The sequence below is a fragment of the Melanerpes formicivorus genome, unplaced genomic scaffold, assembly GCF_026170545.1.
Source record: "Melanerpes formicivorus ecotype bairdi unplaced genomic scaffold, bMelFor1.0.p_v2 SCAF_109, whole genome shotgun sequence".
Lineage (NCBI taxonomy): Eukaryota > Metazoa > Chordata > Aves > Piciformes > Picidae > Melanerpes > Melanerpes formicivorus.
In genome coordinates, this window is record NW_027142461.1 from 864,334 (window position 1) to 882,326 (window position 17,993).

Below are 17,993 nucleotides of genomic sequence, written 5' to 3' on the forward strand. Positions count from 1 at the left end.
GCCCACCCCACCCCCTCTTCTTTCAGCCTCTCAAAAAGTCTCAGGGATGGAGAGATAAATACACACGCTCAGAGAGATAAAGAGATAGACAGGCACATGCACACAAACGTCCACAGAGATGCAGGTGCACCTCTGCCAGCAGCCACATGCACCTCTATGTATAACCACACACACACAAAAGCTCGACAAACCAAGAGGCAGGGAGAAAGAAGTGCCCTAGGTGGAAAAACCTCCCTGGGTATGACAACACAACAAACCAACCACTCGGCCTCCAAGGGAAGGTGGTAGCAGCAGCTAGTTCTGCTGGAGGTTCCAGTTTTCCCCCCACCTTTTACCAGGAAACTTTCCAGAAAGCAGCTGCAGCAAGGAACAGGGTGATCCTACCAAGGCTGTCCTAGAGACACAAGGCCAAACACTCAACTGCCCCTTTCCCACCTGATTATCTTCCAGTCCACATCCACCTCCTGCTTGCTTTCCCTTTCCCCCAGCTCCCTGAAAAAAATTCATCTTTCCAGCAGGATAGCTGCAAGCTCTCACCAGGGTACGTGGATGGTAGGAAGCCCCAGTAGCCACCACCCTAAACACCAGTACCCTAGAAGCAGACTGTACTCAGGCTTTGTGGCAATGGGATGCTCATCAACCTCTGGCCTGGGTCATCTACATTCCTCCTAAGAGCCACAGGCTGGGCAGGGATGGCAGGAGCACCTTTTTAGCACTGTTACAGGGTAGCTCATTAGGCCTAATGAGGAAAGGAGCACTTGGGCCAGGCACAGATCCTGCCTTCTGCCCTGGAGCTGCCCCACTGTCCTTCCCAGGGGATACCAGCATCTGCTGCAACATGAGATGTCTCCCCAGCTATAATCCAAGCCACACCACCAGCAGGGACAGTAACTTCCATCACAGGAGAGGAATGACCACAGCATCAGACAAGAGACAGGGCAAACTCAAGGAGCAGCCTCCAGCAACAAAACAGAGGGCAAGGAGGACATGCTGGAGGCTTAAAAGGGAGGGAGAAGGAAAGGGAAAGCAGCTCTCCCTTTCTCCTGGGAGCCCCAAAAAATGCTTTGTTCTACAACCAGAAATGTGTCCCAAATATTTCACACCTCCACTTCTCCTCAGCTTTGGAGATCAGGGTGGATCATATACAGAGGGAAGGGGACTGGTTGTGCCCAAGGCTGCACTAAAGCAGGAAGTTGCGCAGGATGAAGGAACATAACCCAACACATGGCGTAGAAGAAACACACATCCCTCAGCCTGCGAGTGTAACTGCACAGCCCACACCCCTGCTAGACAACAACTCCCTATTCAGAGTCCCTGCATCTGCTTTCAATAGAGTATTACAAAGGAAATTAACTGTACCACAATCAACAACAGCAATGGGGCTTGAGAGCATCACTGGACAGTGAAGGTCATCAGGTAGATGCTGCAGAGCTATAGAAGCTAGGATGTGCGTCTGTGTTTCCAATCCACACTCATTGCCTGCATTTCACATCCAGGAATCCTCTACCTTCCTGCTCAACTAGGCTGTGCTTTTTAAGCTTGCCCTCCTTACCTTGGTTTGAAAGTACATGAGCTCCACAGGACAACAGTCCTGTTTGGAGTGTCATCAGTGGCTCATTTTCAAGAAGATCTCACATACCCCCAGAGAAACCACAGGCTTTGGGTGCTGGCACCTGCCTTGCAAAATCAGGGCCTGAAAGCACCACTGGGAACAAATAGGTCACTTTTTCACCAGAATTAATCTGATTTTGACCCAGCCTTCATTCAGTGAAGGTGCTCTAACTGCTCCTTTGGTTAGGAAGGAAATTTTGGCAACTTCAGGCTACCAAAGTTGAACTCAGCATCAGAGAGGCATGACTACAGTGGTTGTAACGGGGAATAAGAGACTGCAGATCTTACACCTTTGTATCTACAGCACCAGAACAGAAGAGTAATAGTTCAAGGACACAAATTTTGACCTCCATCATAAACTAGATTACTGTTTATCTTGCCTGAAGTATCAGCTGTTTCAGCCACCCAAGAAAGGCTTAGAAATCTCAACCAGGAGAAGAGAAACGAGACTACTTCGCTATCCTGACATCAGTAAGGCTCTGAACAAGTCATGGAGGACTTTAACTTGTACAGTGTGCTTTAAAAGACTTATTTGGGGGAGTTTGGGGTTATTAAACCAAATATTGCAATTAGAGAGACTGCAACTGATGCAGAATAAATGATTTAAGAACTAGGCTTGCCTGACTTGTTCTTTCCTGCATACGAGAGATAAAAAGAAGGACCACATTCTAGTAATCCCTGCTCATTTTCATGGCTGCTTGTGCACCTGTAACTCAAACAATGAAGCCATTTGTTATTTATATTGCACTTTCCTCTCCATTCTAGATTTCTAACGATCTAACCCTGTTTTATGGCCCTGGCAGCGCCTGGAACCGGCGTGGACTTCCAATAACTGAACGATATAGGGAAAAATCTTTAGCTGAAATGAAGCAGATGTTAGCTTCATGCAGACCCCTAACTTGATTATTCTTTGGACACATTAGACAAGCATTAGTGATTGATAACAATGTTAATTAACCCCTTTCCTTCCCAAAACAGCAAAGCAATGCCAGCAGGATCCTGCAAACAACTCGCACAAAGTACAGCAGATAGCAATATCCACACAAAGCGGAGCAGTGACACAACTTCACTGCCCAGCACTCCACGGAAATCCTCTCCTGCCAACACCAAGCCAGCTCCAAATTCCACTCTAAGTTAACCACTCCCAGGAGAGACGCAGGCACTCCTTTCAGAAAAGGTGAATGGGACAGAATCAGAGGCAGCGTTTATTTTGTACGCTCTCAACCTTCCGTGTTTGATTATCGAGCAGGTTTACACCACTCTGCCCTCACTAGATGGGATGAGCTCCCCATGGCTCCTCGTTGGAAGGGTGCTTGTTATTTTAGCTCCACTCTGTGAACACAAGGGCTGACATTCTGGGAATCTGGTCCGGGCCGAGACACGCACGTACTGAGAAGGGAAGGGGAAGTGCACATTCCGGAATTTAAATGCCAGGCAGAAGACAAGTAAACAAACAAGGAGCTGATCTGATTACACAGTCAAATTTATCATGGACAATAAAGAAATCGCCTTTAAATGTAAGGGTCTGGACAAATGAATACTCCTAGCAAGTGAATAAAATGTATTCAATTAACTAAAAACCTCGTGCACTTCTGAACTGAAGTGGAATCGACTGTAATTGATTTATTTGAAACCAGAGGTTAAGGACTGAATTAGCTAAGTACAACTGGGTATTTCAAGCCACTGACTTCTCAAATGTCAGATCCCTTCTATTTTAAATATTATTTCAGCTGCAGGGCATTGCTGTCCTGATGGCTGTTCCACCAGTTAAATCTCAAATTATATTAATATTCGATTTTTTTTAAATTTTTCTTTTCTTTTCTTTTTTTTTTGGAGGGTGGGGTAAATCACAGCACAAAAAGGAAGGCTGCCCTTCTTCATGCTGAAAAGAACACCGAGCTGCATTTTGGTTCACGTGTAGGAATTAGCCCGGCGTGGCAACCCATGCTCTCGTGTTCAGCTCACCCTCCTTTCAGCTAGTCGAGAGGGGGCAAAACAAAACAGCAGCAGATTTTCGTTGCTGTTGCCGTGGCTGTGGCTGAGTCTATAAAATCATGACCTAGAATTTCACTGCTGTGCCTTGATTTCAGTGTTTCGAACGCATCCAGAGAACGCTCAGGTAATTAGCACGGTTTAGGAGCTGCGCGTTGGTCACAGCAAGACGGGGCTGAGCTGAAGCCAGGCTGATTTTCATGATCGCCTGCAAAATCCTTCCTTAGAAATAACAGCAATAAAGGAAGCTGGGCAAGGTCATTTCGCTCCTGCTTTCTGGTGGCTGGCAAACGCATGCAGCGAGATACTTACAATGCATTCTCCTAGCATAAAGTGGCTAATTGTATCTTTAAAACATTATTTGCTATGACCTTGCAACATCCCAGCGTAAGACTGCTTCATGCATCCCCCAGCCTAAAAGGCTCATGTTGGGCGACAAGGCTTCCAAAAGTAACAAGCCTCCTGTAAATCCAGCTATGAATGAATGGTGGTTTAATAAGATTGTTTTCGTTTAAAAAAATGAGTATTTATGTGCTGCTGCAGAAAGAGCAGCGACGTATCGCTGTTTATGAACGCTATTGTGCCTGGGGTTAGGATCCCACACGCAATCTGAGATGCAGCCAAGAAAAACAGCCCTGATAGACAATGCTTCACTTCACCTGCTACAACGCTGCGCATTTCATTTATGTCAAGAATATGTACAGTTAGGGTTCATTCACCTCATTATTTTGTTACATCTACTTCGCAGTTAACCAGTCTCTCTCGGAAAGAATAAATAACTGCTTTTAAAACAGTTGCAGCTTTGCATTTGGAAGAGCCAGTTTCAATTTATAGGAAGGGGGGGCGGGGAGCAAGAATAATTATTCACCATTTTTATAAACTGGCTGGCTCTGGAAAATAGAATTTAGACTCCACCAACTCTCTTTCTGCTTGGCAAGATTGATTTTCTACTGCCTTCTATAAGTAGATTAACAAAGCAAAATGAAACATCTTGGGCTTTATCTAATGCTTTGCTTCACCAGCCCTACCAAACGTCAAAATATATGAGCAAATGTTAATTCTCTTTGCAGCTTTGTTGTAAACACCTCCCTCTTAACCTCCTCAATTGCTGCCTGAGCAAAAAAAAAAGAGGAAAGGAGAAAAAAAAAGAGGAAAGGAAAAAAAAAATAAAAGGAGAGACATAGAGAAGGGAGGGAAGGAAAGGGAAAAATCAGCCACCACTACCAAAATATCATCAGCACTTAAAGGAGACCATCTCCTTAACATGCCTTTACATTTGAAACTGCATTTGCCTCTCTTCCTATGATATCACATAATCCAGCCTGATCCTGCCTTCACCTTCCCCCTGGGCCAAAGAAAACAGATTCAAAGTCAGAATCCTTGCATGGTTTACAGCCCAGACCCACGCTCCCTTTTGGGGGTTTTGGAGCAAACTTCCCAACTGACCAACCATTTTCCACCAGAAGAAACCCCAGATAGGCATTCCAGTCCTCTCTGAGGTCGCACGAGCACCTCCAAATGTCAATCCGCGCATCCCGCCACAACGCGACCCATCAATCAGAAATAATCTGCCTCCCGCAAGATTTCACTAAAGTTCACAACCGTGAGATGATTTTGTTGGCATCGACTATGGAGCTTTTATTTTTTTTTTCCTGAGGGGGGAGGGAGCACCCGCCTTGGATTCACCAACAGATCCTTTTTTTTTCCCAGCAAAGCACCCAGCTTGGATTCACCTAGAGATCATTTCTTTTCACAGCAAAGCACCCAGCTTAGATTCACCAAGAGATCCTTTTTTTTTTCACAGCAAAGCACTCAGCTTAGATTCACCAAGAGATCATTTCTTTTCACAGCAAAGTACCTAGCTTGGATTCACCAAGAGATCATTCCTTTTCACAGCAAAGACCCAGCTTAGATTCACCAAGAGATCCTTTTTTTTATCACAGCCAAGCACTCAGAGCACTCAGCTTGGATTCACCAAAAGACCATTTTTTTTTCACAGCAAAGCACCCAGCTTGGATTCACCAATACATTTCTTTACAGCAGAGCACCCAGCTCCAACTCACCAATGTTTTTTCCACACACCTCTAATTTTCTTTGCTGTCTGCTCGAGAACTATTCTTTTGAAAGCATCCTTCTCAAGATAATGGTGGGTTTTAATCTCTGCTCTCCATTAAGCCAACTAGATGGACGAAATTTTAGGAGGCTCATCGTTCTGCACGCTCTATGTACAAACGTAAAGAAAAACCTAGAGGTCAACATAAATAAAATAAAACTTTATTTTGCAGGTTTGGGGGGGGGGGTTGGTTTGGGGGGGTTGGGTTTTTTTTTGGTCTTTGTTCTTTTTTAAATAAAATTAGGTCTGGTTAAAGAAAAGATAGCGTGTCATTTTGTTAGTAGTACAGACAATTTTTTTATCCAAAAAGAATACATTGTGCTTTATTGTGTCATTTGTCTGAATACAGACTCAGTGGAATATCTAAATGATACCCTGCTCTGAACTCCAAGTTGAAAGTAAGTTTTTATTAGACTTGAGGGAAACAATGGGTTCAGCTGCTTATTGCAAGGAGCAATTGTCAAGGGAGAGTTAAACTCAATTACTGTAACCATACTGAATAAAAAATACTGCCAAGAACAAAAATACGCCTGGGTAAAGACAGCCACTGAATAAAAAAATCGACATAAAGCGTATCAAATATTTATTTATCTGGGCAACAAAGGACTATGATACATTGATAGGCATGGAAACTACTGCCGGCACAACTCAATACAATACAACTAGAACTGCTTCCAATATGGCCAGTGGAAATACAGGATACCAGGTGGTCCCGAGTGTTTGAAGTTCTTTGGAAAAGAAAATAAAACCAAAACAAACAAAAAAAAAAAAAAAAGGGGGGGGTGGGGGAGTGGGGAAGGGAAAAAACAATAGGAGAAAGAGGAAAAAAAAAAAGGGGGGTGGGGGGAGAAAAGCTAAATCTTCTTTTTAAAAGACAATATTAATTTATTGCTCTGATGGTGCTTTTGGGAGAAGGACAGTAGATGAAAATCGCTTCTTCTTTCATTTGCCACAACACATAAGGGTTTGTAAAACCAGTTAACATGTTTAAAAACCTTGCCAGGGTCCAACATCACTTTATTTTCTCTTCAATGAGAAACTAAATGTCATACTAATTATATATATTTAAAAAAAAAAAATCAAAATCCATGTGGGGTTTTTTTTTTCTTCTTCTTTTTTTTTTTTCCCATTTGTTCAGCTGCTTCATTGTCGCCTTTCAACATGCTACAACAGGGCTAAAAAATGCTGAATCCCAGAGAGAGAGAGAGAGAGAAAAAGAAAAAACCAAAAAAACCAACCCAAAAAACCTCTGATATCTAAATAAGTACCATGAACCACGTGATGAACTAAGAGGGGAAGATTTAAAACCCACTAAACAAGAGGTAAACGAGATCACCAGATAAATTAAAAAAAAACAAAAAAGAAACAAAATTAAGGAAAACAAAACCAAAAACAAACAAACAAAAAAAAGGCTTAAAACAGACTCACCATATTTACAATTCCCATTAAATTACACATAAATAAATATATACATACATGAACACTGATTCCCTTATATAATAACCGTGAATCGTGTTGCCATAGAAAGTTCAAGTCGGGTCGCTTTACCTCGGACAGGGAAGGGGGGATTAAACCCAAAAGAGAGAGAGTTCTACAACCGAAGATATGACATGGAACTGCTTGTGTTTTGTGTTCAAGTTTATTCACAATACTGATCAAACGTCATCAGTCCTTGCTTTTTTTTTTTTTGTGGGTGGTTTTTTTTTTTGCCTTTCGGTTCGGTGGCGGCGGCTGTCGCGGTCGTCCCTTTCCTTTTTTGCCTCTGTTTCCTTTTTTTTCCCCCGTGGGTGTGTTTCTGGTCTTTAATATGGCTACAATCTCAACTGAAGTCTATGTAAGGGAAGGTGGTGATTCAGTCCGGTGAAGCTCATAGAATTGTTGTTGGTGGTTTTTAAGGGTTATTTATTTCTTTTTGGTGCGGTGTTTGGTTTGTTGGAGTTTGGTGGGTTGTTTGTTTTTTTTTAGTATTTTTAATATATTTTTAGAAAAAAAAAAAAAAGTCCTTTTTTGTTTTGTTTTTGTTTTGTTTTGTTTTTCCCCTCCTTTTGTTTTATCTAAAAAAAGAAGTTCACAAACTCAAGACAGAACATTGGTTTTCTCCTTTGCTGGCTCCGTCCGCCTGTTCTGTTCTTTTTAGGCTCCAAACTGGGGCAAAAATGATGGTGGCAGCAACAGGGAGAGGAGGAACGTTGTGGGGCAAGTAAAGAGGGAGCAAATGGAAATGTGGATGTTGGGATGGGGTGCGGGGAGAGGGCAGAGCAGTCCCGCAGAGTCAGTGAACACGATTGGCAGAAAGACGCTCATTCTGTTGCTGTAGCCTGCGGGTGCTGGGTGCAGGGGAGAGGGAGGAGGGAGATGAATGGATCGATGGGCTATGAGGGGGAAGGGAGAGGAGGAAGGGGAGAGAAATCCTCACTTTCGGTGCTTCTCCTCTTTGTCGCCGCTTTTGGTGCTGTTGTCTGTGTGGCTGTTGGGATTGTTGCTGAGGTACATTTTGTCCATGGCCTTGAGCGCCTCGGTGAGATAGTTCTGCAGGGCGGTGACGGCAGCGCACACCGCCGGGCTCCCGAAACCGTGCGAGATGAGGTTGAAGTGGGTCAGGCAGCTCTGGATGCCCGGCTCCAAAATGGGGTTGGGCCGTGAGTTACCCAGGGGAGATCGGTCCTGAGCCAGCAGGTCGGTGAACTCTTTACAGATCTGTCTGTGGCACAAATGGAGCAGAGAGACAGAGGGAGGGAGGCAGGGGAAAAAGAGAGGGAGAGAAATGAACTATCACTGGAGGCAGCAAAGCCCATGCATGCTCCCTGCTAGATGACACAAGCCCCTGGATCAAGGGGGCTACTGCCCCCGAGTGCACACACACTCGCTCACCTCTTCTCCCTATACATCCTTCCCCAAAATCCTCACACTTCCTGGCACACAAAAACCTCTTCCCCTTTGCATTGCATGCAGACACATTACACGCTGGCCAACACAGACAGGCAAGTAACAGGCGCAGAGATACACCTCCTGCAGCCCCACCAAAAAACACATCTGTGCCCAGCTGGGTTTTGGAGCAGACATGCAGTTTAAAGCTCCTCAGCAGGGTGGAAAGGACTAGATGGGGGGTGATATCCAAAGGGAGGGATTTATCCATGTCTTGGAACTGGAGAGAGGAACGGGCCTCTTCCTTTGCAAGGCTAAAACACGCCTGTGCGTGAAGAAGAGTGAGGGCCAAGGGGGGAATTGAGGCTTTAAATTAGGGTATTCTGAAACATTTCTATGTGTACATCTATACCTCCAAATCCAAAGGGACCTTCCCACAGAGGGGAAGGCAGACACTAACTGGGGTCTGGAAATTTCCTTCCAGGCAGGTGGGAAAAGAGGATATGAGGGCACAGTGCAGAAGTTAGGTTATATCATCCACTCACTGCACAAACAGTTGGAGAAATCACACACCCATATAGCAGGAGAGCTGAGAGGCGTGTTGAAACAGTTTTGTGTTCTAAACCCCCCTGTTAATGTCTTCCAGCCATAACACAGCTCCTATCTTCTGCCTGCGCCCTCTGGCACCATGCCCTTTGGTGACACCTCGGTTGGTAATTAAGGGCTACTAAACAACACTTTTAATTTCCAGCAAACAGAGCAAAACAATCATTCTCTCCTCACACACCACCTGGAAGTCGAGGCAGCCCCACCAATGACAAACTCCACCAGCATTTTAACTGCCTACAGATTGTCATTTAAAACATATTTTTAATATCCATGGATTCACTGAGTAAGAAGCAGGAGAAACCATTGACAACCTTAACGAACCGAAATCGATTTAATGTACCAGTTTTCTCTTACTGTCAATGGGGAGCCTTTCACCCAAACTCCTAGGTGAAGCAAAAAGGCCCAGAAAATGTTTGGCTCTGAAGAACTACCCACCCACAACTTTCACGACTTGCTTTCAAGGTAATCTGGACCAACCAAATGATGGAAACCAAGCTGGGTTGCAGAGTTCTCCTGTAGCACGAGGGCAAATACAGCCCCCTCACAATTCACAAAACCATGGCTATGCAGCAAATGCTCCCAAATGCTATCCCCAAAACCAGGTTTGTTGCCCTCCCCTCACTTCTGAGCAACATGCCAGAAAGGTAAATGTCTTACTTTGTAGCTAGAAGCATGTTTTTTCTTGTGACTTGCTCGTTTGGATCGGAATGTTGTCGGTTGAGAAATTCAGCTACTGCTTTGGCAGGAAACTCTGTCTCACAAACGTACCCAAAATCTCTAGCGAGATGTACTGCTTCTCCTGCACGGGTGGGGATGGGAGGGAAACACACACAGCTCATCAGTACACAGGACACAGAGGCCAAAAGCCATCAGGACAAAAAAACCCCAAAACACTTCATTCTGCTTGGGCTTTTCTTCTCCAAGGCTGGGCCTTTTTTTTTCCTTTTCTTTTTTCTCCTTTGAGAAAGGTAAGAAATGCTAATCACACCTTATCTTGCAGGAGTTCTCTTTGCTTCAGTGAGGGCAATGCAAATGTGTATTTTCATGACAATTGTTACCAGTGAAGCCTCGCATAAGAATTTTCATCAGGTTTAGATTGACCAACAGACACTTTGAGACAGGCAGGCTCCATCCACCTGGAATGTGTGCTGAGATTTACATACCCATACCTACACCCAGCCATTTACCTATAATTCCTTTCATTCACAGCTTATTTTCTGAGTTTGCTTGCCTCAGCCACGTCTCTATATTCCTTTGCACAGCATCAATGATTAATATTGCTCATAATTACTCCTAGAGCTCTCCTAAATAAAACACATTAAACAGCTAAGTGTTTAAAATTTAACTTGATCGTGCATAATTATACCTTCACACACACACACTCCCCCAACGATTAGCCATGAGAATTTTAGGGTGATTCCAGCAAGTCTGTCTGTTTTGTTGATTTTCAAATCTTTGGTTTTAATTTCCTGAACCAGTTGGTTTTTACTGCAGGGCTTCCTGCCATTAGCTCTAGCTCCGGAAGAACGCATGCGCCAATTAGAGCTTCAAAGCCTCAGTCCAGTGAGCTTGTTTCCATAAAATGGAGCGGATCATAAACAATAACAGTACTCTAGAAACTGCCTCATCGCTACAGGTCCAGGAGCACCAGCAATGTTTATACCATCACCTCCCCAAAAATCAGCCCCCATTACCAAGTTATCCGGAGATAGAGCCTGCGGGTTTTGTGTTTTTCTTACCCAAAAAGAAAACCCAAAATAATGAGATAAAATCATTCTTTTAAAGCCGTCGTACGTGAAAGCCAAACAGAAAAACAGATTACCACAAAACCTTCTCCATATTCATTAACATCACAAACAATGTTATGCATCTACCAAATCTAGACTCCCTACAAGTTTTCCTCTCATGATTTGTTTCACCATGGCACGTCAAGGCGTTTGCAAAGCCCTTCCAAACTCACAGAGACACCATCATTTTCACGCGGTAGAGACACAGCGCATCCACTAATCCTGATGTTTAAAACCATGAAGACTGCCACTGAAGCATTTCTCTCCCCATCTCTTTGAACACGAAGCATTTCTTTCAAAATGAGAAGCGACAACAAACCAAACCAACAAACTCCCTCCTACACAACCAAACTTAAGTGAAACTTGCACAGCTTGAGCTGCTCTTACTTGCACTTTGAAAACTGAACCATGCTAAAATGCAGCCAAACCCCCAAAGTGAGGATTTTACTTTGTGCTGGTCAGTGTGACACAACCATTGCTTCAAAACTAAACAAGACTCTTGAGCAAACTCTTGAGCTTCCCACCTCTTGCCTCTGACAGCACGGGGCATCTCCCAAGGCATTGAAAGTAAGATGCACATTTTCTGGCCAAAGCATAGTAGAGGAGAACGATATAGCCAAGGAAACGTGTTCTGAAAATGAGAACCAAAAGGGAGCAGGAGGTGGTGGTGGTGCAACCTTGAGGCTTTCAGGATACCATTAATTCATGGCTGAGGTCAAAGATTCCCAAATTAATTCAGGAAGTAATGGTCACGCATTTCTCAAATGCAGATGTCAGAAAACTTAAATGATTTACTGTGGCTGTGGCCTGGGAGGGGGAGCAGACTTAAAAGTAGCTGCAGTTTCTGACATTTAAAATTGCCTGGCTGTCCACCTGTGGCAGAAGGACAGCAGCCAAGCATTAGAGGCTCTTCTCCCCACGACTTCCAACTCAATAGTCAGGGCTCTCTCATAGAGCTAAGCCCACAGCCTCCGTCTGCAGGGACCCTTCCCATGCTGCTCCCATGTACTCTTGGGAGGAATTCCTCACTTGAATGAGGAAGTAAGATGGGGCCCTGAAAATATCTCGCTTGGAGACTTAAAAACAAATAAGTGGTAGAATGCAATGTTGAGTATGCAGGACTCATGCAAGCCCATGTCAGGTTAAAACGAGAAGCAAAGGCACACCATGAACATTTTCTTTCTGAGGCACGGAAAACAACTCGCCTGTCCAATTTCCAACAAGCAGCACTGATTTGAGAGGAAAAAAAATCCCAACTCAACATCAAATCATCTCCCATTAGGCAAAGGCAACAGGCACATTTTGCAACCAAGCCCTCACGACTTTTGCAGTCACTTACCCTCCACGAGCGACGTGAGCAAGGTAACGTTAGCAGCTTTACGCCTCCCAGCTGGCAGGTTTAATCCTATTTTGTCCAGTTTCTCCCTCAGCGATCTCCCTCCGTTTTTAGACTTCGCCCTGCACCACACAGAAAGGCATTGAGAAGTGGGGCTGGCAGGGAGACATCCTTCCCTCCCATGAGTCACACTGCCTTCCCATGGAAGGGAGCATAGGGAGTTTTGGAGGAGCGGTGGTTTCACAGGGCTGAAGAATGAGTGTGTCTGAGAGCTGAGTCTCAGAGACAGGAAGAGGGCTTTGGACATGGGCTCCATGTCTAGGGAATGGGGGGGTGGGGGGTGGGGGTGTGTGTGTGGCAAATCAGCCCCCAGACTGGTGGGGAGGTCTGGGCACAAGGGCCCTCACTAAGGTCTGGATCAGCCCCCAAGCTGGTGAGGAATTCTGGGCACATCATGGCCAGTGTTAGATGCCCCGAGGCAGCCACCTGAGCTCCCACAGCACCACGACCACGGCAGGAGAGGGCATAGGGGGAGCTTCACCCCACAGCCCATGGGCAGCATGACAGAAGTGGGCCGATCTGTAAGGCAGGCAGCCTCCACTGCTGCCCACCATGGAGCTTTGCTGCCCTCACACCTATCCCTACACGGGTTTTCAGCAGAGCTGGATGAAGCCAGGCCATGGAGCTGGGAACTGCCTTAATTAATCGCGGATGCTATTCCCTGCCCGGGCCCTGCATAATTGCCTGGGTGAAGCTGCAGGCCCAGGGTGGTGGGGCAGCAGGGGGGATGCCCACAGTGGAGCATCCACCAGTAACCGCCCCACTCCTGGCGCTTGTGTATGTGTTTGGACGGCGGCGGTGCCATAGCCGTGATATGACAGCGTGGCCTCGGGTGGAGACGACACATGGCCCAGGCCCCCCGAAACGGGGCTCGGGGACGGCCACACAAGGCCGCGCGTTGCCGTGGTTACAGTCCCCCCCCCCCCCCCCATTCCCGCCGCCTCACGGCGCTGCCCCGCCCCCTAGCGGCGGGCACCGTGCGAACCCCCTCCCTTCTCCTCCTCCCGGCCCGGCCCGGCGTTAACGGGCGTTATTCACCGCCACCCCCGCCTCCTGCGTTCGTTGCTGCTCCCCCCCGCCTCCTCACCTCCGTAACACTCCGCCCAGCAGGGAGGCGTTGAGGCACTCGGGAGGCGAGAGGCGTCTCTGCACTTCCGCCACCGTGACCTTGTACTTGGAGGTGGAGCTGAGCAGCGAGAGGCGGCCCGGCACCGAGCAGAAGACCTCGTTGGGGTTCACTACCCCGCCGAAGAGCGTGTCCTTGTTGATGGGGATGGAGGAGACGGCGTTGTTGTTAGACTTGGAGAGGGACACGGGGCCTGCAGGGAGGGAGGAGCAGGGTGGTGAGGGTGAGGAACGGGCGGGAAACCGGGGAAGGAGAGGCTGCCGCCACCGAGTACCCGAACCGCTTCGTCGCGGCCGGCCCCACATCGCCTGCGGGCCGGAGGAGAGAGCCGGGCAACGCTAATCCCGCAGCAAGGAGATTCAAACAAGAACAACCCGGCAGCCCCCAGCCACGCCGCTGCCCAAAATAAAGTCCTGTTCCACCGGGAAAGGAGCCGTTTGCCATCCCCTTCTCCTGCATTCTACCGCTGGTCCGAGGGAGCAGGGGGCTCTCTCCCGTTTTGGATAGATCACTTGTGACATTAATAGCTCTGGGAAGGCTAATAGATACAACAAGAGTTAAACGAACTCTTGAGATTACTAATAAAAGAGCCAATTATCATGTCGGCTTGGAAAGAGCATCTCTTAAGATTTATCCCTTGCACATCTAATTTGACGTGACAAAGGCTTTACGGACGGGGTGAGGGGGGAGGAATGAAAGTTTGAGTTCACTGACTGTACAGCGATTAAGGATGAGGGAGGAGACCGGCTCGGCTCAGCACCTTGCTCCAGGGTACCCAAATTCCAGGCGGCTGCAGAGCCGTGGCACCCCCTTGGAGCAGGCAGGAGCGAGTGACAATGTTCAGCCCTGCCACATCTACTCCAACACAATCCAAATGTAAAAAACTGAGCACATTCCACTGAGAACCTCCTTTGCAAACCACCCTGTACCACCTTTCCCAATCTTTCGTCCATCCAAAGAAAGAAAACTGAGTGCAAGCATGCCCAGAAATATTTTTGCAGTTTGAGGACCAGCTTCCAGGCAATTCCAAGCCAGCGAAAACCAAACCTCCCTGACCCACAGGCGCCAGTTTCCAGAATCTGGCCCTCCTTCTCCAAGGACCCACCTCAGCACCACCGAGATTTAAATCAGAAAACCCGAAGAATGAGGGAATGAAGTTGTCTCTTTCCGATTGCCAACAATTAAACACCACCAGTCAGCCACACGCATGGGTCAAACCCTGAAACCGAATCATGGGCTAAACCACTAAAATTCCACCTTGGATTTTCTCCCTCATCTGCTGACATTTTCCCTCTCCTTAACAACAAGAATTAAAATAGCAAAACGTGGCCAGTTCAGAGGGTCGATTTCAACCCACGGAGCCCTGGTTTCTTTCTCTGCCCCCAAACGTTTTGGCCAACAGTACGTGCCAGAGGAAGGAGCCTGGGGCTGGGGGTGGAGGGGGGGAGTTGGAGGGGTGAGGGGAGGCCGGGTAAGTCCTCCCTGCGAGCAGTCCCCAGCCTGTGACGACATGTTTGGTATGCGCAAGGAAAGGGCTTACCTTTCTTAATTACAGTTTGATCTGGGATGTTAATACCGGGGTCTTCTACGTGCTGCAACAAAAGGAACAGGCAAGGATGTAAACGTACGACCACAACAAAAGGCAGGGAGGGCTGGGGTGTGGGAGAAGTTGTGTGTGTCCCCTACTCCCCAGGAGCACTGCAGGGAGGGAAACAACTGATCTTGTGGTGGATGCAGAAGGTAAATGGGATTTGGGGGGATTTAGTCCATCAAGAGAAATGCCATACCCCTCCTTGTTCTTCCCATGTTCCCCAAGAAATCGGGAAAAAAAAAAATATCGAAAATATAACAAATTACCCCCCAAAACCCCCGGGGCTTGTTCCCTCCTCCCTTCCCGGAAAGCAGCCCTGCCCTGCCGTTCCCCTGCCTGCGGGAGGACCATCACAAAAGGGCTGGGACCAGTGTGATGCCGAGGCGGGGGGTGGGGGTATGATGGCCCAACGTACCCCCGGGCTCCCCCACTATTGTCCCCTCGCAGGTTCCCGCGGCCGCAGCTACAGCTGGGGTTGGCGCGGCAGAGGCCCGACGTGATTAGAAAGTCAAATGAAAATTTGGTTTCCTAACACACACACACACACACACATATTCCCTACCCCCCCACCCCAACCTCCCACCCCCAAAAAAAGGGGGGGGGGGGGACACGGACAAAACAACTGACAGGCAATATAATGTCTAGCTGTGTTTACAAATTAACACCAGCACTGTTGAGATAGAAGATTTCGCAATGGTTCCCAAACCCAGGCATTACCAGTTAAAAAACTATTACTTCCTCCTCTAGTCTTTGTCCAACAATAATACCGATTCCTAACATTTTCCATTCTGTCTTGGATTTATGCTCCTGTTAATTGTGCCTGATCTCAATGATTCCGGGTGGATGGTACTAAGTTGCTTTATTACAGGTTTTATTATACTCCACGCTCTCATTTGTAACTTGCCTAAAGTGCTTCTGGATTTAAGTATAATTAAATTGAGAAATGTTCAGAAATTACTACTGCTGCAGTTCTTGTGTTTTAACTATATGGGGAAATATGATCCCTTTATGCATGCACCCTAAACCCATAAAGTAAATGTAGTGTGGCGTAATACTTTTATTTGTGTTATTTCTACACATATTCCATACAGGGAGGACTGTTACACTTAAAAAATCCCGCAGAGATATTTATGATTAAATAATTTTCACCATCGACTTGATTTTCTTAAATATTTAGCCATCGGTTGTATTAAAGGTTAAGTGCTGCAGCAACAGGAAAATTACAAAACTGCCCTTTCTTGACCTAAATTCTTGTAAATAACTTCTTTTTTCGTTATTATTTGGAGGGGGCATAACGAGATAAAATGCTCCTAAAATGATGCATCCTCTCATTTCTGTGCTTTTTTTTTTTTTTCCTTCTCGCAGGCTGCTGATTCAGTTTTACAGAGGGAAAACAAATCGGGCTGGTTTAAGGATTTAAACCAGATGGCATTTGGTTTTCAGCAAGTGGAGCAACGCTTTTAATTCACGGATCTGCAGAGGCTCAGCAGATCTCCCACCCGAATCACCCCACGGCCACGGAGCACGAACCTTTCAGGGTCCTGTTCCTCCCGCAGCAATCAGAGGCTTGCGGTCAACAAATTAGTTTGTTCCCACTGTCGCCTCCATGTTCTTTTAGATCAAGTTTAAAAGGATCGACCTGCTTTTTAATGGATCCCAATTGCTTAGCTAAAGCCTCCACTTTGGGAAGCGTGCGCGCTCACTGTGAAAACTGCTAATCATAACCCCCCCATTTTCTGCTGGAAATTTAGCCAGATGAGGGCTGCAATAAATTCACCGCTTTCCCGGAGTGTAATTTGCAAGAGATTGCAAAGCGACCCCCCCCAAAAAATAGGTACCTTCACCCAAGCATTCTCCCTCTGCAACACGAAACTGTACTCATTAAACTGTCAGCGAATATATTGTTGTAATATTTGATCCTGTAATTTGGGATGGCATTTCAGACAAAATCACATCCAGATACCACAGCTCCCTCCTCCTCCTCTCCTGCAAGTCGAGTGGCTTCAATCCCTCTACCAGAGCTCTTGGGTGGCGGGAGGGGGGGGGGGGGGGGGGGGGGGAGGGGGGGGGAGGGGGGGGGAGGGGGGGTTTTAATAAATTTATTACCATGTTCTAATTCCATTTTTGGGGAGAAAACACAGAAAGATGAACCTTCTTTGTGACCCATCACACTGCATAAAGCCACTTTTCTAACCGAACAATAGCCCCAGTTTGCTTTGTAACTAGCCCCTGCGCTCATGTCATGCTTAATTAGAAATCGTTTCTTTAAGCTGTATTTATCGATAACAGAATTAGGTCCCGTCGCCCCCTCCCCCCCCCCCCCCCCAAATAACGCATCCTCCAATTGGCTCCCAACCTTTAATTTAATCTAGGGTGTAGCAGCCCTGGCTGGAATTTGATAACCTATAGCTAATGATTTATGAGGTCATCCCTTTGCACCGCCGCTAAAAGGAGGCAGCAGTCTTTTAGATGCCTCATCCCTGATTTGTCCATTAATTCCTTTAGAGAAGAGGATATGCCCGCAACCGCCTGCAACTTCCCATGTCGTTATCCCAATTCTGTAATCACGGGAAAACGATTTTTTTTTCCCCTTCTCAGGCCACTTTCACCCACTTTTCTTCCCCCCCCCCCCCCCCCCCCCCCCCCCCCCCGTCCCTCTCCCCTTCTTCCTTCCCCCGTTTTACGTTTGCCTGGGAGGACATTTAATGAGATCTCGCATTTCAGACTCGTGTTTTTCCCAAGGCAGCCAGAAATCCCCAAAAGCACGGCCCTGTGGTGATATTATACATTCTTCCGATCGTAACAGCTTATTGTCATTGAGAAGGAAAGATATTGTTAAACGATGACAGTAATTTGATTTATTTAGATTTTAGCGGGCGTGTTATCAGGGCGGCATCGCACAG

General features: G+C 46.7%; 1 protein-coding gene across 1 annotated transcript in view; it reads right to left on the minus strand.

Annotated features, from left to right (window-relative positions):
* Positions 1-5,855: 5,855 nt before the first annotated feature.
* TFAP2A (transcription factor AP-2 alpha) overlaps positions 5,856-17,993 on the minus strand; it is a 15,297-nt gene continuing 3,159 nt past the window's right edge. The window contains exons 3-7 of the mRNA XM_068166872.1: positions 15,040-15,181; positions 13,461-13,692; positions 12,317-12,435; positions 9,848-9,989; positions 5,856-8,417 (exon numbers count right to left, since the gene is read on the minus strand). Coding sequence (XP_068022973.1) covers positions 8,129-8,417; positions 9,848-9,989; positions 12,317-12,435; positions 13,461-13,692; positions 15,040-15,181 — 924 coding nt within the window. The 3' untranslated portion in view covers positions 5,856-8,128. The remainder of the gene's footprint in view (positions 8,418-9,847; positions 9,990-12,316; positions 12,436-13,460; positions 13,693-15,039; positions 15,182-17,993) is intronic.